Genomic DNA, 23,200 nt, shown 5'->3' with positions numbered 1-23,200 from the left:
TAGAAAACTGGGTGAAGGATGTTATGGTAGCTATCTGCTTGGTAGGCAAACTGAAAAACTGCACATATGGGACATGCATAGTGGAAAAGAGTGAGACTGTTAATTGCCTGGAATCAACTTGCACTTTTTAGGTGCATTCAGATATAATGTGAAAAACACCTACTGCTACAGCCGTCTTTGACTGTCTGTCTGTCTGCATGAAACAACTTATTCTTCAAGGAACTTAGCCGGGGCAGTTTCATTTTCACTGAGATATCTGAAATACAAACTGTTTGGAGGCTGCACATTCTATTCCCTTATGCTTGAGAGTGTTCTCTGAGTTCTTTCCCAAAATCATGAAGGTTTACTTGGTTATAACTCTAAACTGGCCTAATTGTATGTGTGTCTCAGAGTCTGCCTTGCAATAGTTGGGCTGCCAGAAAAAGACACAGACTCTGATGTTCAGCAAGTACAGAAAACCATCAAACCATCAATCCATTATATAACTTTCTTAGTTTACTTCAGGGTTGCAGGGGCTAGAGCCCCCTGGTAGCATTAGCCACAAGCCAGTGTTGGAGGCAGGCTGGGAGATCAATGGATGGGACTTTTAATGGTATTGTTTTGCTTTTATTTTCAGTTTCCCTCTCGATTTATTTTTTATCTAGTTAAAACTGCTCATTGAACGTCTTTTGTTTCCTTGGAAACGAAGCCTGTGAAACAATCTGCTCATGACGTCATATCCGTCTCCCTCCTCCATGTTGTGCACCAGCGAGACTGCCTGCTAAAAGAGCCGTGAGTACCTTTCTTTACTTTGAAGTGCCATGCGTCACCTCTTCTGTGTCTGTGTCTGACTTACCAGAGCACCTCAAGGTCTTGGCCTGGACTGATGACTAGCATTTCCCCTTTAAGTACAAACTAGAAGAAAGTTACAGTACAAGTACCAACAGATAAAAGTACGTGGGCGATGAGGAAATATTTTCTAGCTCTGCATGACAAGCCAGAACAAGCTTTGCAGTGAGTGATTGTGGGAGGGAGAACACACAAGGAGTCAATCGTAGGCAGCACAATTAAAGAAGCTTTACAACTGTTAGACGGGTTTGAAAACGGTGGTCATCTGAGCTTTCAGCCAGCAAAGTGGAATCACTTTGGCCATTTTGGATTGAACCACATATTGGTTACAATTGGTTTTGTTATGCAGATGATCAAATCTGCTGTAGCCAGAGCTGTTTTAGCAGGTTGTCCTAGTCCTGGGTTATTGAGATATTGGGGATTTTTTAGTGTGTTGTGAGCAAGCACTCTGTGTCGGCCTACTGTATAGTTTTCCAAAGTATGCAGTGCTGAAGATGATGGCTATCAATGCCTGTCCATTTGAGTGTCATTTGCCAAATGGATGGACTCCGAACTATTTTTTTCAATCCAAAACAACCAATACTGGTATGCAAAAAAAAAAACAAACATTGCATGTTCTCTGAAGGATAAGTTTGCTATTTTTCATGTCAAAGTTATTTGCCTAGCAAAACTGTGTTCTAAAGTCAAGCATTTTGTCCATCCATCCATTTTCCAACCCGCTGAATCCGAACACAGGGTCACGGGGGTCTGCTGGAGCCAATCCCAGCCAACACAGGGCACAAGGCAGGAACCAATCCTGGGCAGGGTGCCAACCCACCGCAGGACACACACAAACACACCCACACACACACTAGGGCCAATTTAGAATCGCCAATCCACCTAACCTGCATGTCTTTGGAATGTGGGAGGAAACCGGAGCGCCCGGAGGAAACCCACGCAGACACGGGGAGAACATGCAAACTCCACGCAGGGAGGACCCAGGAAGCGAACCCAGGTATCCAGATCTCCCAACTGCGAGGCAGCAGCGCTACCCACTGCGCCACCGTGCCGCCCCAAGCATTTTGTATAATTTTTAAAAACTACATAGCCAGTGGAACCTTATGGGGCACAGCAGACACAGAAATCAAAACATAAAAGCTTACCTAATGTGTCAATCTTTTAAGCCAAGACAGATGTTGAGCATTCATCCACATTCTGCAATTACACACACATTGTAAAAAGGCTTATATGTGTAACTTTTGATAAAAAAAACACCAATATCATGATATTTAGCCATTAAAAAAACAGCTGTGCGCACCACCTTAGCGCATGTCTTCTTTGCCAATGACCTTTCACCCCCCACCAGGACATGGTTTACTCTGAAAAGACAAATCACAATAAACTGTTTGTGTCACATAGTCAGTTTTGTTTTGATTTGCTTCTGTATTTATGTGCCAGTTCACACAGAAAACATGTCCTTGCCTTAAGAAAAATAGTACCAGAAACATGCAATAAAATAATCATTTGTGGATCCCTTTAGTTGCCACAAACCCATGTTGGAAACACAGAAGGCATGTTTTCTTTAATCAGTTTGGAAAGTTTTTATGCTTTTATTTCCCACTGATGCCCAAAGCCCCATTGGGTCCATTTAAAAAAAGAAAATTATAGAAAATGCTTAATTTTAGAACACAACTTTGCGTGGCAAGTCCAAATTAAAGGATAAGTATCCGTGTGTCTGTCTGTGTGTCGGTTGCTGTGTCCCTGTCATTCCAACAGATGGTGCATCACAAAACATTTTTAGTAATAAAATGCATTGCATTGTCATTCTGATAGATGGCGTATCACAAACATTAACAATCCCATACCAAATAACAGAGACATAAGCATTGCAAACGTTAATGCTGAGGCCTACATTGATTAATTAGATTTCAACCCGTCTTAGATGAGTAGCGCAGCTAGTGCATATATAAAATGACAAAACATCCAGTGTCCATCCATGGAAGGGTGTAATGTCATCCGGTGTCCCTAAGAGGGCTAGAATGTCCAATGAACAGGCGACAAGAAGCCCAAGGAAAGAAGGACATAAGGGCTAGCATATCCAGTGAACAGTAGTTGCTAAATGGGTGACCTGACTGAAAGAGACAGACTTTCCACTGCATTATTTAGCCAGTTTTACTAAACAGACATTTCTTGTGGTAGGCAATACTAACTGGTAGCGATTATTGAATCACTATCTAGCTGTTCTTTCCAATAGACACAAAATTAGTACATGTTTGGCTTTTTAAAGATTTTCTTTAAGTAGTGCGGCCCACCACGGGGCATATAGCCACCACAACAGACAGACATTAGACACAAGTGGAAGCACACACACGTTTATTTTTCTTTCTTTCCCGTGGGAAACGCCTTCACCCGTTTCCCACCGGCACAGCACGGTCACAAGCACAGGTCAGCACAAAACCTTTTCTTTGCCTTCTTTTCTCTCGACTCGGCTCCTTCTGGCGAGCTTCGTCTTCTCCCATCCGACTCAGGCTCCCAGAACAGCAGCTGCTGGCTCCTTTTATAAGGCACCCTGAAGCGCTTCAGGTACTTGTTGACCTACTTGCTGCAGCAAAGGGCTCAACAGTTCTCCAGGCGCCCCCTGGTGGAGGCCGTGGGCCCAAACAGGGTTGAGCTTCCATGCTTCAAACCTGTGGTACCACCACACTCCAGGGGGGGATGCCTTCTAGCGCTTCAGGGGAGGAAATGCTCTGGAAACGGTCCATCTCCCGGTCCTTCCAATGTAGAGGCTGGATAAGGGCCCCGGCTCTCTGCCACAGTAGCGCTTATTACCCAAAAGTGGAATCAAACAAACACAATAAGGCCTGCTTGTCATTTCTCTTCTAATTATACGTACTAAAGCAGGATCATAAAATGTGAACAAAACACACTGCAAATGTTAAAGTTGAGGTCTACTTTGATTATTTAGATTTCAATCCATCTTAGATGGTTAGTACAGCAAGTGCATATATACTACATTTGTGAAGAAATAACTTTGACTTGAAAGATACTGAACTTATCCTTTAAGATGAGGTACAGAACACAACTGCAAACCACTGTGTGTGTTGTTCATTGTGTGGACTGGCAAAGGCCATCCTGATAACACTGAAGAGAACTAAGACCATCTCACCTGATTTACCTGATGTCTTTGGCTTACCCCAACGATGCAATGGTGTTTTAACTGTGTAAATTACAAGATGGAAAGACATCATTTACTTAATGACTACTGACAGATGCACAGACTTTGTTTTTGGTACCGAGAATTCAAAAGATACCGTATTGAAGTGTAATATACCTTATTTTTTAAGAGCAGTATAGTAGCCACTGATCAACTCAATATGAAATTTAAGATGCACTGTCATTCAATAATGTACTGAGAGCTGTTGTCTGCAGCCACAGGTTGAAATAGTGAAGGACTTTGATAGTAAAATCCATCCATCCATCCATTTTCCAACCCGCTGAATCCAAACATAGGGTCACGGGGGTCTGCTGGAGCCAATCCCAGCCAACACAGGGCACAAGGCAGGGACCAATCCCGGGCAGGGTGCCAACCCACCGCAGGACACACACAAACACACCAAGCACACACTAGGGCCAATTTAGAATCGTCAATCCACCTAACCTGCATGTCTTTGGACTGTGGGAGGAAACCGGAGCACCCGGAGGAAACCCACGCAGACACGGGGAGAACATGCAAACTCCACGCAGGGAGGACCCGGGAATCGAACCCAGGTCCCCAGATCTCCCAACTGCGAGGCAGCAGCGCTACCCACTGCGCCACCGTGCCGCCTGATAGTAAAATGATAAACAGAAAAGAAGACTGTTTAAGATTACAAATAATTCAAAGATGGTAAAGTTTCGTTAAGTGGGTGAATTATCTACTCTATATATTGTAAATAAAGAGCACAAGACACTCATAAAGGTTTGGGGTTTGAGCCCCGTATACTGTAAATAAAACGTTTCGTCAATTGTTTTTCACCAAAACTCAAAAGACATTGATGGGAGGGAGGACGGACAGTTTATAGTGGAGGACCAGAAATTAAACTGTGGGATGCTGGGAGAATCATGGTGGAGTATGGGAGTATGATGTCATCCATGGGTAAGCAGAGGGAACAAAGGAACCCGGAAATGTGTGTCTCTTAAAGCCATCCGGGTGATCTTTACGGCGGCGGTGTCCTGGTCATTCTGAGGAAGCAAAGAGAGAGATAAGTACACTGCCGTTGTCCCCCTGCAGGACTTGTTGCGAAGCAAACCGGGTTGTTAAGCTGCTCCCCAAGCGCTCGTGCGTGACAATATATAAAATCCTAAGCCTAAAAGTGCAACAATTTTATGTCACTTTTTATGTCATGTTTTTTGTCACGCTTTGAATCGGGCTTATTTTAAAATCTACTGTACATATACAGTATATGTTTGGTATCATTCTTTTCAGAATGTATCGAACTTTAATGTGATGTTGTTAGATTTTCAGATTCTTATTCCGTTTTTAAATTATAAACTAAAAAATATCAAGAACTCACATTCCGCAAGACAAGACTTTGTGCCAAGAGATTTAACCTCACCCGGGGCCGGAAATAAAAGACCAAGAGTAGGACAGCTGCTGTACAGGCTTTTAAACATTTGAAGCACCGCATGAGATGCAGATCACATGGCACGGCAGCAGCAGTAAGCCAGCAGCTGATCGAGCAAAGAGGAGGTAAAAAAAACTTTTTGTTTCCCATTGTATCACCGTTTAAGAGGGGTTTTCGGAGGAGCGACCGCATCTTCACAATGCGAGCGGCAGAGACACAAAGTGGCTGGTGCATAGCGCAGGCCGGGGGGAGGGGGGGTTGGCGAGCAAAGCACGGAGGGGGCGAACCCTAAGTATTATATAATTGTCCACATTTCTAAGCTTTTCCATTCTTTTTTGTGAATCTACTTGTTTCAAAATTGGCTTGTGGGGAGCCATAGCTTGGCAGCATTGTGCACATTGTAGAAAACAGCCATGTTAGGACAAATGTGTACCCACACTTAGTTACACTGAGCCAATTTAGGGTCACCAACCAGCATAAAACAGAATACCCTGCTGAAATCTACAACAGCCAGAATTTAACACTGGGAATTGTGAGACAGCAGTGCAACACTCAGCCAGCACGCAGCACTAAACCAGTTAACTGGTCATTTTAAAGGAATATTCCACCCAAAAATGATATTTATTATATGTACTTACACCATGTAGTTTGTAGTGATGGTCATGAATTTTTACAATCTCTGGTTTTTGGGAAGAATGAAAATAACACAGTTCCTGATAGAATGGGACCCAATTGTGACCAACGCTGGACAACAACAAAAAATATCAAAAGCATCCATGAAAAAAATCTCAAATTATCAACATCTCTTATTGAAACCAGACCGTACGTTTTTATGGAAAAAGTTGCAGGTATTTGGAGCAAACTTCCAAGCTGAAGCAGAAATGTTCACAACCTTTAAGAAGGATGACATATTGGAACAGCTTGGCTATTAGCTAAACAAACAAGCTTGATAAGCTGAATGTTCTCCTCTTGTTGGGCAATTATGTTCTTATTATAATCCACACATCAAGTCATCTAACAAGCAAAATGCATGTATTTTTTGTAAAAATATGAATGACTCAAGAAGATTAAAGCGGATCACAAACAGGAAGCCACTTCTCATGGGATTGTGCTTTTGAATTGAAAACCAATGAATGTTGGAGAGAGGTGGCAGTTAACAAATTCCCAACATCCAAATTAAGTGAGTTTCACAACAGATGGATGGTTCCTTAGTTACAAATATGCAGTAAAGCTCTTTCTCTGCTTTCACGCCTCTGCACAGCCATATAAACAGATCTGATGTCACTTCAGTTCACAAGCCAAAGTGCTTACGTATGCTGCTTTAACTACTAGTTAAATGTATTCATGTATTTATATGGCAGGTGAAAAAGAAGCCCACGTCTGGCAGATGTGGGTTTTTAGGATCATCCTGCCATCTCAAGCCATTTTTTCAATTCAATACGTTATTCACTAGGCCAGACTACCTTTAGATGTTAAATGTAAGGCACAGCCAATCCAGACCAGACATTTAGAGCTGATGTCCATCGACTGCAGAGCAGGTTTCATATTATGATTTTACATTATCTGTCTTTAGCAATTATTCTGGTGATGCCATTTTGTTTTAGTATGGTAAGTTCTATTTTGTAATCATCTCTGCACGGCAGCAGTAATGCAGTTTTAGTTGAACACCCATTAGCCACATAAGATATTTGTCGTGACATTCTGTTTATATAAGATGGCGGTGTACAACTTCTGGCATCCAGACCTTTTATAAAAGAAGCAAACAACAATAATTAGTGTTATTTAGGGTAAATAAGTTAGTGTGAGGACCTTTTTGCAATGCTATTTTGACTTTGACTTTAGTGTGTTTGGCTTAGACATTGAGTTCTGTGTTTCACTGTCAGTATTCTGACTGCTGCTTATTCTAAGACATACTTTTTTCACGTTCTTAGTTGCTTCTTACATCTCCTGACCATTTCCTCTTTCACATTCTCTTTCTCTCTGGACATTTTGCTTACAAGATGCCCATAACGCCCACATTTTCAAAGTAAACTCGTTCTGTTCTCCTTCTGCCTGTATGTTCTCAGCCAACCTGTCCACAAACTGCAGACTCTTTCATTTATTACATGGTCCAAGCAGACTTAAACGGGCTCATTAGAAAATTAGGAACAGTTTGACAAGAACAGGTCATTCAACCCAACCTATTCGTCTAGAATAATAATGTAGATCAATAAGGCCCTACAGTCTATCACACTACTTGATAATTTATCCCATGTGTCTATGGTTCTCCATTTAAAGATAAACCTATTAATATTTGGGCTCAAGTTTCTAACTGTGCCTATTTATTCTTGTTGAGCAAATTTTAAAGTAAAAAGTTGGATCCGCTATACTAATTCTTTTCAAACATTTAAAAACTTAAATCATATCACATCTTCAGCTGCATTTTTTTAAACTGATAAAGCACACTTCAATCTTTCCTCATAGCTCATACTTCTCAGTCCCAGAATCAGCTTAGTCACTCTTCTCTAAAGTTTCTCTGGCACTGTCATGTCATTTTTGTAACATGGAGGCCAAAACTGCACACAGTACTGTAGATGAGCCCTCACCAGTGTGTTATAAAACTTTAGCATAACCTCCTTGGACTTGTTATATAAGCTAACATTCTAGACTTCTTCATGGCTTCTGTATGTTGTCTTGATGTAGATAGTGACAGGTCCACTATGACTCCTAGGTTATTCTCATAAGGGGTACTTTCATATTCAGACCTCCCATTGTGAATTCAAACCTAACATTTTTAATTCCTACATGTAATACTTTACATTTTCTTACAGTCCAAGTCCCTCTGTATTTATTTCCCTCTGTATTTTTACAGATTCTACATTATCTGCCAATCCACCTAGCTTGGTATCATCTGAGAACTTAACCAGCTTGCTACTTATATTCCTATCTAAATAATTAATATATAGTAGCCAACCCGCAGTGTAGCATACGCATGCATAATTATGTATTGATGGGTGAACACTTCCTGAAAGACACAGTTGTCCAAATGGGGTTGGATTTGAGGATACGACTGTAGGTGAATGAAAAGATGGAACTCTGGAGAGGGCAACATAAAATACAGCGTTTTACACGCTGCATACAGCGATTCACATCAAAGCGTAGACACTGCTAAGACCATGGGATACCCCTTGCAAATTGTTTTACACGCTGCATACAGCGATTCACATTTGCGACAAATATGATTCTTCTTAGATGGTCCTGTCGCGTCCACCCTCACTCTCGAAGCATACACACTGCTTGGTCATGTGCTCGCTCGCAAGAGCAACTAACAGAGACCCACCCACCAACTGTAAGACCATGGGATACCCCTCGCAAACGGTTTTACACACCGCATACAGCGATTCACATCCGCGACAAACATGCTTCTTCTTATAGGGTGGGTTTGAGGATACGACTGTAAGGAAACTCTGGAGAGAGCAACATACAATTGTCCGTGACTGAAAATGGGAGGACCACCGCCGCGCCCCCATCTCCCAGAGCGAGGGACGGGGCTGGACGGTGGGCGCGCATGGAGGGCGGAACACATCTACGACAAATATGATTCTTCTTAGATGGTCCTGTCGCGTCCACCCTCGCACTCGAAGCATACACACTGCCTGGTCATGTGCCCGCTCGCAAGAGCAACTAACAGAGACCCACCTACCAACTGTAAGACCATGGGATACCCCTCGCAAACGGTTCTACACACCGCATATAGCGATTCACATCCGCGACAAACATGATTTTTCTTAGATGGTCCTGTCGCGTCCACCCTCGCACTCGAAGCATACACACTGCCTGGTCATGTGCCCGGTCGCAAGAGCAACTGACAGAGACCCGCCCACCAACTCTAAGACCATGGGAAACCCCTCGCAAACTGTTTTACACGCTGCATACAGTGATTCACATCCGCGACAAACATGCCTCTTCTTAGATGGTCCTGCCGCGTCCACCCTCGTTCTCAAAGCATACACACCGCCTGGTCATGTGCCCACTCGCAAGAGCAACTCACAGAGACCCGCCCACCAACTCTAAGACCATGGCGTGTAAAACAGTTTGCAATGGTGGGGGGTCGTGCATCATAACTGAAAAGAATAATGAAAAGTCAACGTGGCTCAGAGGTGCATGTGGAGTGTAATAGAGATGAATGCGAATGACGCCCTGTTTTGTGAGTTGCTGCGTCCGAGTTGGTGGGCGTGGCTCTGTGAGTTGTCGTCGTATCCAATGATGCCGTGTTTTGTGAGTTGCTTCGTCCGAGTTGGTGGGCATGGCTCTGTGAGTTGTATCCAATGGTCTTAGAATTGGTGGGCATGGCTGTCTTGCGTGCTTCCGTGGGTGTCTTGCTTGCACTGGTGGCAGCTGTTGGTGGGCGTGGCTCCATCCTGCGTGCTTCCATGGGTGTCTTGCTTGCACTGGCGGCGGCTTAGTGAATTATATATCCATATATATAATTCACTAAGCTGCCGACAAGTAGCCACCCATGGAAAGCACGCAAGACAGCCACGCCCACCAACTCTAAGACCATTGGATACGACGACAACTCGCAGAGCCACGCCCACCAACTCAGACGCGATGCCTTGGAAAACACACCGTCATTCATGTTCATCTGTACTGCAGTCCACATGCACCTCTGAGCCACGTTGATTTTTCGGTTACGACGCACGGCTGCGTGCACCATCGCAAACTGTTTTACATACAGCATACAGCAATTCGCATCCGCGACAAACATGCGTCTTCTTAGATGGTCCTGCAGGAACACAGAAAACGTTTCCCCGCCCACCAACACTCCTTATTCCCCGGCCCGCATCCACCCTCGCTCTCTAGGCATTCACACTGCCTGCTCATGTGCCCGGATGCTACAACTCACCGACCACCTCGTAAGTCGCTTTCATCTGTGCTAGGAGTCCACATGCACCTCTGAGCCACGTTGACTTTTCATTATTCTTTTCGGTTACGACACCCGACCGCGTCCACCATCGAAAACCATGGGAAAGGAACAACGAAGCCCCGCCCAGAAAATCTACCCCACCTCCCACGTGATACGGAACGCACCTCAGAGCACTGCCCGCCAACTCAAATAGCTCATCAAACACATACTCACTTGCTTTGGTCTGTGCTGCAGTCCAAATCCAGCTGTGAGCCACGTTGACTTCATTTGCCCTCCATGGCCACCGCTTCAAATGTATTTCATGGAAACAACACTTCTTTCAATGTTATACAGACTCCTGCATCAGGTAACTGCACGCGCGCTACACTGAATGGATCAACGTGTGTCTACCCGCCGCAGATAGGCGTGGGTGAGCCGTTAAACCCCATTCGTGCTGGAAACTGGGGCTTGCAATTGTTCCCCACGAACGAGGAATTCCCAGTAAGTGAGGGTCATACGCTCGCACTGATTATGTCCCTGCCCTTTGTACAAACGCTACTACCATGGTCGGGTGACTTGGTGGATTATATATAGAAAAGCAGCCAAAACCGCAAAGAAAAATGAAACGTCTACGTGGCTCAGAGGTGCATTTGGACTGTACCAGAGACAAAAGTGAATGAGGTGCTGTTTGGAAAATGAACAGTCAATGTGACTCACAGGTACATGTAGACTGTGCAAAGACAAAAACGACTCAAGTGATGAGTTGGGGGTGGGCACATGAGCAGGCAGTGCATACTGAACGAGAAATCAGCAGACTAGCATGATGGAGGGGGCGGAATGGGCGTCCTTCCCCTCTCCTCCTGTTCCGCCCTCCGCGCCCAAGCGCCGTCCACCCCCGTCCCTCACTTTGGGAGGAGAAGGCACGACGGCGGTCCTCCAGTTTTCAGTCACGGACTGTTGTATGTTGGTTCGTACCGTGCATTGTTACAATGTTACTTTTCTTAGTGGTTTATTAAATTACGGATTTCTCAAATGTTAATTTTTTTCTCTGTGCTTAAAAATCATTAAAAAAGCGGCCTGATTATGTGGCGTATGCTGCACCGCGGGTTGGCTAGTATAGATATAAAACATAGCAGTGGCCCTAGCACTGACCACTGTGGAACACCACTCTTAACATCAGCCAATTCTGAAGAGGTTCCTCACACCATCACCCTCTGCTTCATGTGTCTGAGTACCCATCTACACACAACACCTTTAACTCCCACTTCTTTTAGTTTGATGCCCACCCTCTCATGTGGCACCTTATCAAATACTTTCTGAAAGTCAAGATAAATAATATCATATGCTCCACTTTGATCATATCCTTTTGTTGCTTTCTTATACAATTTTAACATATTAGTAAAACAGGACCTCCCTTGTCTGAAACCATGTTGACAGTAAATTGATACTTGACAATAGTAGTAATACTTGGCAATCATAGCATTGCAAAGTGCCAATGCATTTCATAGTACTCTTTACATGTGACAATACAATTGAACTTGAACCTTTAATAGAAGTGTCAAATAACTAGGACGTAGGAGTCACCTAAAAGACATGACGCATGCATTCTTTGTGCTGTCAGTCCATGTGCCCAGAATTCAAATATGTTTTTCCTTTAAATAGCCTTACACACTTAAGAACTACCTACAGGAGATTCTGTCCATAGCAGGTCACCGGATGCATTCCATGTGCAAGTCTCTTTCACTAATCAGCAAATGATGTTTTAACACCAGTATGTAAACACCACGTATTGTTTTTTACTGGTAGTAAAACTATTCAGTTTTTTTACACCAAGTCATTGGCTATTGGCTGGCCCATTTAGGACTTAGCCAGTCCTAGTAATCTTTGGACTGTACTCATAATATATTCTCCAAAACAGATTCACTGTTGTGAAAAACACTCATGAATACTGGAGATTTAAATAAGAACAACGGTGAAGGCCTGGAAGTTACTGAGTGTGCTGCTCACTCTCTACATGGCACATCTGCCTTCTGCATATATTACAGACCTGTCAAACATCTTGCTGAGTTCTTCACTGGGAGGGATGCTGAGATGTCTGAGAGCAACATAACAGTACTAATGACTCTACCTGAGAATTGCAGCCTGGAGAATTACAAGAAGCCAAGACATCTCTACTGTTGGAATGGAGGTTACTTCCTGCGAATACTTCCCAGTGGTGTCATTGATGGATTCAGGGAAAGGAATGACAAATATGGTAAGTATGTTAGAACAGAAGTTAAAATAATAAATGTGTCAGTTCTAACAAACATACTTTTTAGTGAACACCACTCCAATATTCTTTACAACACAAGCTCTTCCTCCTTTTTGTTTACAAGTTAGAGTACGGGCCAGGGATCCCCTTAGGGCCACATAGTGACTCATTGGTGGGGACTGCAAGGTCATTCTTGTGGCTCACGTCCACTAAGCTGCAGATCTTTTCTTCCACAGGAGGGACTGGTGAGGTTTTGGGGATCTTTAGTTAGGCATACAGGGAAGATGGGAGCAGGACCATAAAAGTAAATAGTAAAAGATTTCTGCTTTCTGTATTCAATTAGAAATATCATTAGAACATTAAAGAGGACTAGTGATGACTGTGAAATTACCCAAAATGTTTTTCACAATGAATATGCTGTGTATTCCAGTGACCTTCTTCTCCAATTATTTTCCTGGAAATGTGCAGTGTGGACAGCAGTGCCCCATGATAATTTGTGAGGCCAGCATATCATCACAAAGCTGTATCAGCCATGTACAGAACTTTCACGCTTGTGTACTACAGGGTGGTCCAGATATAATTGTGCAATTATTGCATTGCATTGCATTAAAAGTTGCATAGTTAGATCTGGACCACCCTATATAACCGTTCTCCACCTCACATTTTGCATCGCTAGCTGATCTGCTTCACGCACTTCTTTTGTCACTACTTGACTTTTTCACTTGGGCCAGATTTGCATTTTAAAAAACAAACAGACAAAATAAAATTGTATTTTAATTTATGGGGTACATAAAAAAGTGTGAAGCATCTGCACAGACAGATTGGAAACAAAAAAGACATGACAGCTATATGGATGCCACAGCGCCACATGGCTAATTGCACACGCTTGCTGAGGCATGACTTTAAAAAAATGCTGTGTGGCACAGCCAGTCAGTGCACTGAATATCAGAACTCTGCGAGTGCAATGATGCTTTTGTTTTTTTTACTTATTGTGAGCGTTTGTTGTATTTTGTTTGTGGTATTCATTTTGTCTGTGCCTTTTATTGTTTGAGGCATGGTGGCACAGTGTTTAGCACAGCTGCCTCACAGCTCAGGTCACATTTTTGGCCACAATAATCAGTTCAGCATAGCTGTCAGACACTTCCCTAGCCTTTAAGAACACCGAAAGAACACTTCACCATTATAATCCACTCAGATTAGTTCAGTTCCTCCTTTCCCATTGATCAATGCATTTTACTGAGTTCAGCTAAGGAAGTTCTCAAACATTTCAGCAATTTTGCCATACTCACTGTTAAGCAAACTCTGCTGGGTAAATAGGATGGACCTATCATGGTTTTATGCATTATGTATTGCTTTGAAGTTATACTGTTGTGAATATCTGGCAGAATATGTTCCAAAAAATGGTTCTTTACGTTAATTAGTTATGCCATACATGGCAGAGACATGTCACGGTGTGGAGTTTGCATGTTCTCCTTGAGATTATGTACATTATTGTCAATTTTCCTCAAACATCTCAAAGACTTACAAGACAGGTTGATTTTCAACTCTAAATTTGCTTTATTAACTGACATCTTTTGTTGGGGTTTACTACCGTGTTTTTTTTTAACCCAGTTATGCTGGGGTAGACAAAAATTTAAATTTGGATAGAGCTTCAGGTAATGAATGAACAAATGTCTGAAAGAATTAAACCATGCAGATGTTGCATTGTTTAACTTTAATTTATGCATCCATCGTTCTTGAAGCAAGGCTTAATCCAGTTCAGGGTTGCAGTGAGCAGAAGTCAATCCCAGGAATGTAGGAGACCAGGAAAGACCCCACCTTAGACATGACAGCAGCACATCAAAGACAAGAATTACGCACACATATGATTCCTGGTAAATTTTGTTTAAAGTTAATCTGCCTGCACAATTTTAGGAGACATTAGGAAAACCAGAGTACCTGGACCTGGAGAAAAGGCCACACAAACACAAATGAGTAAACTCGATACAGACAGTGATCAGGGATTTGAACCCATTGACTCTTCTTCTTCTTCTTTCGGCTGCTCCCATTAGGGCTCGCCACAGCGGATCATCTTCTTCCATATCTTCCTGTCTTCTGCATCTTGCTCTGTTACACCTATCACCTGCATGTCTTCTCTCACCACATCCATAAATCTTCTCTTAGGCCTTCCTCTTCTTCTCTTTCCTGGCAGCTCTATCCTTAGCATCTCTACTTTGTCTCCCAACCGTCCAACTTGAGCTGACCCTCTAATGTACTCATTTCTAATCCTATCCATCCTCGTCACACCCAGTGCAAATCTTAGCATCTTTAACTCTGCCACCTCCAGCTCTGTCTCCTGCTTTCTGGTCAGTGCCGCCGTCTCCAACCCATATAACATAGCTGGTCTCACTACTATCCTGTAGACCTTCCCTTTCACTCTTGCTGATAACCGTCTGTCACAAACTACTCCTGACACTCTTCTCCACCTGCCTGCCACCCTGCCTGCACTCTCTTTTTCACCTCTCTTCCACAATCCCTGTTACTCTGAATTGTTGATGCCATTGACTCTAAACTTGCAAAACCCCACCATACTGTCCTTCAGCAAAATCCATGGATTTGTAACTGGTTTTAAAATTTGATTTTGCTCATTAGTTTGTTAGTTTTATACTGTATTGTGTTGTTATTTGTGTAGTAAAGCACCTTGTCACAGATGGTGCATTCTGTTAAAGTTCCTATATAAAATTACAGACTGATTGAAAGTGGAACATCACAAGAGAAAATATATGTTGACTCATTGTAGATTCAAATCAGCCAAAATGTATTCTTAGCTTTCACTTCATCTCATCCTGGAATATTTCTTGCGTCATTTGTTTTAGAATGCAGACAACACAACTTCTGGTTGTTACAACTTATACTGCCAGTATAGCTGGTGGCTGAGATTTTCCACTTCATGTATTCATCCATCTCCTGTGCTTCTTGTGCTCTGGAGCTCTTCTCGTTTCTCCTCCATGTGTGAATCACGGCTTTATAACCTGGCAGAAATGAGTGTCACATACAGAAAAATAATAAATGTGATACACTCTTTGTCGTGTCTGATTCACTCATGTGCCCGCTTATTCCAGCTGCATATATCTTTTCTAATAAATGCTCCAGCTGGCTCAGTACATTTTGTACCCAACATTAGAAAATGAAAACCATCTTTAGATGGCATTAAACTTTATTAACATTTAGAATTCTGTATTAGAAGTGAATTAAGATATGGATTCCCTAATCAATATGCTTTATTCATTAAGATGAAAACTGGCACTCTTTTCAAAGCATACATGGAAAGTGTGATTGTTGTTTCATTGAAAGTCTGATCCATCTAAACAGTCATGGTAGTGCTCTTTATTTTATAATTGGCAATCTCACTGACTTTCCAGCAATGTCAAAAATGAGATTCACCTTCTACTAAAAATTACAAGCTGCTGAAAATGAATCAAGCTGGCACTATCTTACTGAGGCAAAGTGCATGTCGTATATACAGGGTATCCCAAAAGTCACTATATACTTTTAATAAATTCCTAAAAATTACACAAGAAACTAAGTTTATTAATATTTCTAGCATCAACAAAGGAGTTATTGCAGTTTTACTCGCTAGGCTTGCCATCACGTTCCAACGCCTTGAAGACTAGTTGTATACCTCCACATGAGCACCTCTTCAACCTTTTGCAGCATCTCTTACCCAACCTCACTGCAGGCCGTGCGGATTCTTTCCTCAAGCTGTGACAGGTTACGGGGCTTAGTGGCATACACATTGCTTTTGATATAGCCCCACAAAAAAAAGTCACAAGGTATAAGATCAGGAGAGCGCGGAGCCCATTCGAGGGGACCCCTTCAACTGATCCATCGGTCAGGAAACTTGATGTTCAGGAAATCTCTGACTAACCTGGCAAAGTGGGAAGGGGCTCCGTCTTGTTGAAAAAAGACATTAGCAAGGTCACTCCTCGCCTGAAGCTGTGGCACAGCAAACTCCTGCAGCATATCTGGGTAATTTTCCCTTGTAAAGGTGGTTGTAATAGAAAAAAGGAAGTGTATAGTGACTTTTGGGACACCCTGTATTAACTTCTAGGTTGCAGATGGGCATCTCTATTTTTTGAACACTTCTATTATTCTGACTTCTTCCTGCTTGTTACAGTTCAGCTTCAGGTTACTGCAGAAGGTTTTGGGATGGTGTCCATCAAAGGGACAGAATCAGGAAGATTCCTTGCAATGGGTGCAGACGGACATTTGTATGGATCGGTAGGTACTATATGTGCATATTGTTTATCACAAAATCCTATTTAATCCTTCTTATCTGGCAAGAAAAAAACTTTCAAATTCAAAATTCAGAATTGAAACGCATCACTCAGAATTACTTTGTGTTTATTGTCATTTACTTTGCCTTTACAAATAAAATACACCCCTCTCAAAATAACAGAGACATCAGACATCTGTACCGCATGTGTACTCCTCCGCTAGTTCAAAACAAAATGAAAGATGACTCACTTGTCCACACATCATTTTACTCTACTTCACAAACAACTGCTAATATTCTTTACACCAATTTAATCTCAAAAGAGCACTTTTTTGGACTAACAAGGGAAATGCACAATACAACCCCATCCACAACTGTATCCCCATCTGTAAAGTTCTTGATGACACATCCTGCTCCTGCCTTAGATTAATATTACAGTTAAAAGATAAAAAATCACTTGTCTTTCACTTCATTTCAAATAAATGCACAGATACCATGATCGAACACTTGTGTGCTTTCATCCACAGTGGTCCCTCTCTGCTTATGGCTTTCCCACAGACTTCCTTGCAAATGACCCTCATAAACATCTGTTCTCCACTGAGAAGTCCTAATCACTTAAGTGTTTGCCCAATTTGCCCCACAATCAGTCCCTTCTCAAAGTCCCTGAGCTCTCCTCCTCAAGCCTTGGCAACCAGCTGAGTCTGTTAAGCATTTTAATATCTGACCTTAAAGATTATGGGATGTTAACTGTTTAAGTATACATGCTTTCCTTATCATTAGTATCCCTCATTTGCTCAAATGATTCATATACTGTATTTTGACATGTTTATATTTTGTGTTGCATTATTGTCACCTTCACTCTTTGCAATATTACATATGTCAGGTCCAGGAATGGAAATGAATTTGAATTCTGGGCCCAGTCAATTTCTATATCACATCTGCATGCTGGTAAGACTTGACGGAGGAAAGTGTGTGCATGGGGAAAGTACATATTTTGGGAAAATTATTAGGCCTATAGAGCCAATTGAAATTGATCTTAGTTGGGAATATAAAGTATTTTAGTTTAGAGCATATGACTAATTATAACAGAACTTTTGGCGGCTATACCATTAATAGAAAAAAAACATATACAAAACATTTGCACTTTTATTCATTTATTTATATGTTTTTCATTGGGCCTGGTCACTATCTGTGCAGAATTCAAATGTTACCATGTATGTATTGGTTTACTTGGGGTACGCTAGTTTTCTTCCACATCCTACAGATATGCTTGATGGATTAATTGGTGTCTCTAAATTGGACCAGTGTGTGTGGGCCCTGCAGTGGACAGACACCCTAAACAGGGCTGACAATTTTAAATGAGATAAATGTGATCAATGAAAAACGTTTAGTTGAATTATGGACTGCTTGGTCCATACACTGTAGAACTAGAGTGGATTCTATCCATGGTTGAGCGAATCATCCACTCCTTATGTGAGACGCTACTTGAATGGTCCTATTCCCACTAATCTCCAGGATCACTGAAGGGTAAATTCCTTGAAATGTTTTTGCAAATTGTTGAAATGCTGTCCGAGTCTTCATCAAGACTAACCAGCATGACTTTTGGGACAAACATGGGTGTGAGATGTGGAAAATTAGGTAAGTTAGTTAAGTTTATTCTAGTAAAATTTCTTATTTGTATATAGGAGAAAAAATGTACCAGTGGAAAATTACGTTTCTAATGGAAATACATATATAAATAATTTATGTAAAGATCTCCAAGTGTCTTAATCTCTAGTGTTTTTCATAAGTTACAAATTGAGTAGATGATTATTGTGTACTGTGCAACCGATAATAGATTCACTACCTTGAAATCCACCCTACATTGGTTCCATATTTTGAGTAGTTGATGTATGGCTAGAATGCTGGTAAATTGACAATAATATTGATCGGAGCGCAGAGCAGGGAACACAAAGAAGTTTCAGAACAGAATTGGTTTTTACTTGCAAGCCAAAGCAGTCTGAATTTATGGATTTCCACCAGTTTCCAACATTTCATTGTGCTTCTATTTGTTGTCCAGTAATAAAATTGAAAGTTAGGTAGTGCCATGCTACCTTCTGTTTTAGATCTTTGTAGAGTTGCCTATTGAATACACATCCATTTTGAATTCCAGATGAATGGTTGAGTCTAATTTCTTAAAGAATTATTTGTTGATGTACTGTATATAGGGATGTTCTTGATTAGATATAGCAGCTTAGGGACGAGGTTTGTTTTGACAGTGTTAATTCTCCCTGGTAAGGTAATATGGAGTGTGGACAATCTTTTAAAATCTTGTTTGATTTCTCCCACAGTACTTCCAAAACTGTATTAAAAAGATCTTTATATTTAATTGGGATGGTTATCCCCGGAGATTCTATTAAGCAGACACATGGAATTTTATTTACAGGAAAATTTATTTGTTTAATTTGGCCAAAATCAAGCATATACTAACACCTCCAGGTTGGGCCACCTGAAGAAGAAATGCACAAATACAGGTATTAAATATATATATAAACTTCACACCGAACACATCCAGGTAGGGGGACTGGAAGGCAGAAGCCCTAACTACTATACTGCCATACCCCTTGGAAAACAAAAGGAAACCTTTTAGTTTAATATTGTAGCATTAAAGACTGATTGAAGAACTTGAAGTTAATTTTGGCTACTTCTAAAATGTATGCCTTTTTGGATTTGTTTAGAGGACTGCAACAGACGAATGTGTCTTCCTGGAAACTTTAGAAGAGAATCACTACAATACTTACAAATCCCACAAGTACCAGGACAAGAACTGGTATGTTGGCATCAAGAAAAATGGAAGTTGCAAAACTGGGCCAAAAACTCACATTGGACAAAAGAGCATTTTCTTCCTCCCTCTGTCCATTGACAATTGAAGGCAACACTTTCTTCAGCTGACTGTACAAACCTCAGTAATGCATGAATATGAGGTGGAAAAGAACTGAACACAATTCATGAACAAGAGAACACAGCAGAGGGCACCTGGGACCTTTCTGACAAACTAGCTGTTCACTGCCACATACTGTATTTCCACTTTCATTACTGATATACAAAAATGCAGAATTTTTTTTTCTGCACCAGGACCTAGAATTTCAATAAACCTAAAATCATTTTCTCTTCATAAATTGTGGCAAAAATGTGCCATATAATTATGGCAGGTTTACTTGGGTTTTACTACTTGCAGGATCTTTTGGCATGAACATTCTGCTGGGGCCATGCTAGAATTTTTCTATATGTGTGCAGACTTCTCTATCATAAATATTAACTTAAAAAAGTAATCTGTCCTTCTTTCGCTAATGACTAGTGAAACATGCAAGCTCATATGCCTTTCAGCTCACATGGCATCATTCTGAAACCTTCTAACATCTTGAGCATCTAACAGAATACAGCTATATTGATTTAAAGGTTAAGAAAGATGGAGAGCCTCACATCCAAATGCTGCTCAGGAAAATCTATTGGCTGTGAACTGCCTAATTTGAAACATCAACTCGTCAAGTTAGAATCAAATGCCTTGACGGAGAGAAAGGACAAGCCACGAAAACAAAAAAAGAACACACAAACTATACACATTGAATGGCTAGTGACAGTGCTAACTACTTTGTGGGCAGATGATTTTTGGGTCAGTGCAAGGCCATCAAACAATTGAAAAAAGGAGCATTGAACAGAAAAAGATCTTGTCACTTACCTCTGGAACAGGATGTTGGAGTGGAACCATCTGTGGACTGTGACACCAGAGCTCAGTGATTAGGAATAAAGTCAACTAAGTTTAAAGTTTTTGTCAGAAGAGACTTTACAACATCTCACCCACCCAGTGTTGCAGTGTGCATTTTTGATGTAATGTAATTTCTGGCAGAACTGTGATATGTTTTACTGTCATATTAGATTTATTAATTTTTTTCCTTGGAGTTACAATGGGCGGCATGGTGGCGCGATGGGTAGCGCTGCTGCCTCGCAGTTGGGAGACCTGGGGACCCGGGTTCGCTTCCCGGGTCCTCCCTGCGTGGAGTTTGCATGTTCTCCCCGTGTCTGCGTGGGTTTCCTCCGGGCGCTCCGGTTTCCTCCCACAGTCCAAAGACATGCAGGTTAGGTGGATTGGCGATTCTAAATTGGCCCTAGTGTGTGCTTGGTGTGTGGGTGTGTTTGTGTGTGTCCTGCGGTGGGTTGGCACCCTGCCCTGGATTGTTTCCTGCCTTGTGCCCTGTGTTGGCTGGGATTGGCTCCGGCAGACCCCCGTGACCCTGTGTTCGGATTCAGCGGGTTGGAAAATGGATGGATGGATGGAGTTACAATATTGTGCTCCTCATATGCAGATCGTCCATAAGCCACTAGCTGTAGACTGTCAGGAACTAGTGACAGTAGATCATAACAGTCCGTTTTGTGCTGTGGATATGGACAACTTATGGTTTCTTTCAAGATCAAGAAAAATGTACCTTAGAAAATAGAATCTCAGTTGCTTATATGTGCATCTGCTTCTGTTGGTTTGACATGCAAGTAAGAATTTCACAGTACTCTGTACACAGGACAATAAACTTGGCTTTGAGCTTGAAATCATATCTTTTAGTGTGAACAATTAATGGATATAAGAAACACAGGAGGCAATGCCATTCAGTCCTCATGAAAGGAGTACAGAGCCAAGTAAATTTTGAGAAGCTAGCATAATAAAAATAAAATACAATGTATGCACGTTATCCATCTGTCAAATTAATTCCTTGTGCTCTCTAGTTCTTATTTGTATGAAAGGTCAACATCTCTGTGTGCCAAAATGACTTCATAACATCTGGGTATATGTTTGTTGTAGGTTTAATTTTAAAAGGATAAATCTCATTTTACTGATTAATCTGCACCCAGTAATACATGAAGAGAAAATGAAAACATATTTTCGGAAAGGTTTACATCCTGTTTGCTTTGATTATCCTAAAGATGTATCTAGATCTTGATTGGAGGCCATCTGTGGCAAATTGAATTGATTGAACATCGTTTAGAAAGATACACACCTGTATATATAAGGCTCCACAGCTCACATATGTCAGGGAGAAAACCAATTCATGAAGTCCAAGGTGCTCTCTGTAGATCTACATAATAAAACTGTGGTCAAGCATAGATCAGAGCAAAGGTATAACATGATTTCTAAAGTGCTGAGTGTTTCCAGGATCACAGTAGCCTAAATAGTTGTGAAATGGAAGAAGTCTGCAATCACGAGGTCTCTTCTTGGAGTCTGCCATCTGTACAAACTGAGTAATTGGGCAAGAAGGGGCTTGATCAGGGAGGTGATCAAGAACCCAATGGTCACTCTAGCAGAGCTTCAAAAGTTCACTACTGAGATGGGAGAACCTGTCGGAAGGATGACCATCTCAGCAGCACTCCATCAAGCAGGCTATTGTGGTAGACTGGTCAATCAGTTTTTATGATGACTGGCTGGATGTAAGCCACTCTTGAATTACATGCATATGAGTGTGAGGATAAAGTTTCTCTGGTCTAATGAGACAAAGACTGAACTCTTTGATTAGAACTCCAAGCACTATTTCTAGTGAAAACCAGACCCTTGATCTCATCTATGCATCATCACAATTCGATCACTGAGCTCAACAGAGAGTTCTTAGGACTTCATGGTTTGTTTTATCTCCTCACATGCAGTTTGAATTGTAGGACCTTCTATATACATGTGTACATCTTTCTAAACTGTCCTATCAATTCAATTTGCCACAGGTATACACCAGTCAAGTTCTACACACATCTCAAGGAGAATTAAAATATGCAGGAAGAACCTGACCATACTTTTGAGTGCCACAGCAAAGGGTTTGACTACTTTCATGAATGAAAGATTTCAGACATTTTTGTTTTTTACAGGCAAAGGCATTTTGTGTCTTTGTTGTTGCAATGCAGCAGTCAGTTGAGAGGGAGTACGTCCTCAGAAGTCACTCTTTTTGCATCACTGGTGCAACAATTTATAAGCTGGCGATATGTGCAGCCATTATCCAAGACTGCAGGTAAACTTACAAACTTTAAAGGTGTCGTTGGAGCAATTTTACTCTATGGTTGTTATGCTGTTAATGTCTGAGGATTATTATAAATAAGGTAAAAATAGCCAGTAGTTGACTTTGTGAAAGTGAAAGTGACAAAGAAACCAGAATAAAACCAAAAGAGGCAAATGATCAGGCAACCAAAACACAAGGACAAGACGGAAATCAGCAATCAAAGGAAGAAAGAGGATTCCACATACCTAAAACAAAACCTGACACTAGGGCCTACTTGTTTGGACACAGGCTGTTGCTAGTTTGGAGTTCAGAGTTTTATTTAGCCGAGGAATAAAGTGCCACGTAAGTCTTGTAATATTTATACCATTACATCCACTGATTTAACTGATG

The 23,200-nt window shown here is 41.5% G+C and overlaps 1 protein-coding gene across 1 annotated transcript; it reads left to right on the top strand.

Moving 5' to 3' along the window:
• The first annotated feature begins 718 nt into the window (after positions 1-718).
• fgf1a (fibroblast growth factor 1a) lies at positions 719-21,465 on the top strand. Its single transcript, XM_028812768.2, has 4 exons — positions 719-771; positions 12,342-12,550; positions 16,704-16,807; positions 19,520-21,465. Exons 2-4 carry the CDS (start codon positions 12,388-12,390, stop codon positions 19,709-19,711), a joined length of 459 nt encoding a protein of 152 aa, XP_028668601.2. The 5' UTR covers positions 719-771; positions 12,342-12,387; the 3' UTR covers positions 19,712-21,465.
• The last annotated feature ends 1,735 nt before the right edge of the window (positions 21,466-23,200 follow it).

The sequence above is a fragment of the Erpetoichthys calabaricus genome, chromosome 11, assembly GCF_900747795.2.
Source record: "Erpetoichthys calabaricus chromosome 11, fErpCal1.3, whole genome shotgun sequence".
NCBI lineage: Eukaryota > Metazoa > Chordata > Cladistia > Polypteriformes > Polypteridae > Erpetoichthys > Erpetoichthys calabaricus.
The sequence above is the reverse complement of the archived record's forward strand: the minus strand, read 5'-3'. Positions and strand labels throughout refer to the sequence as shown.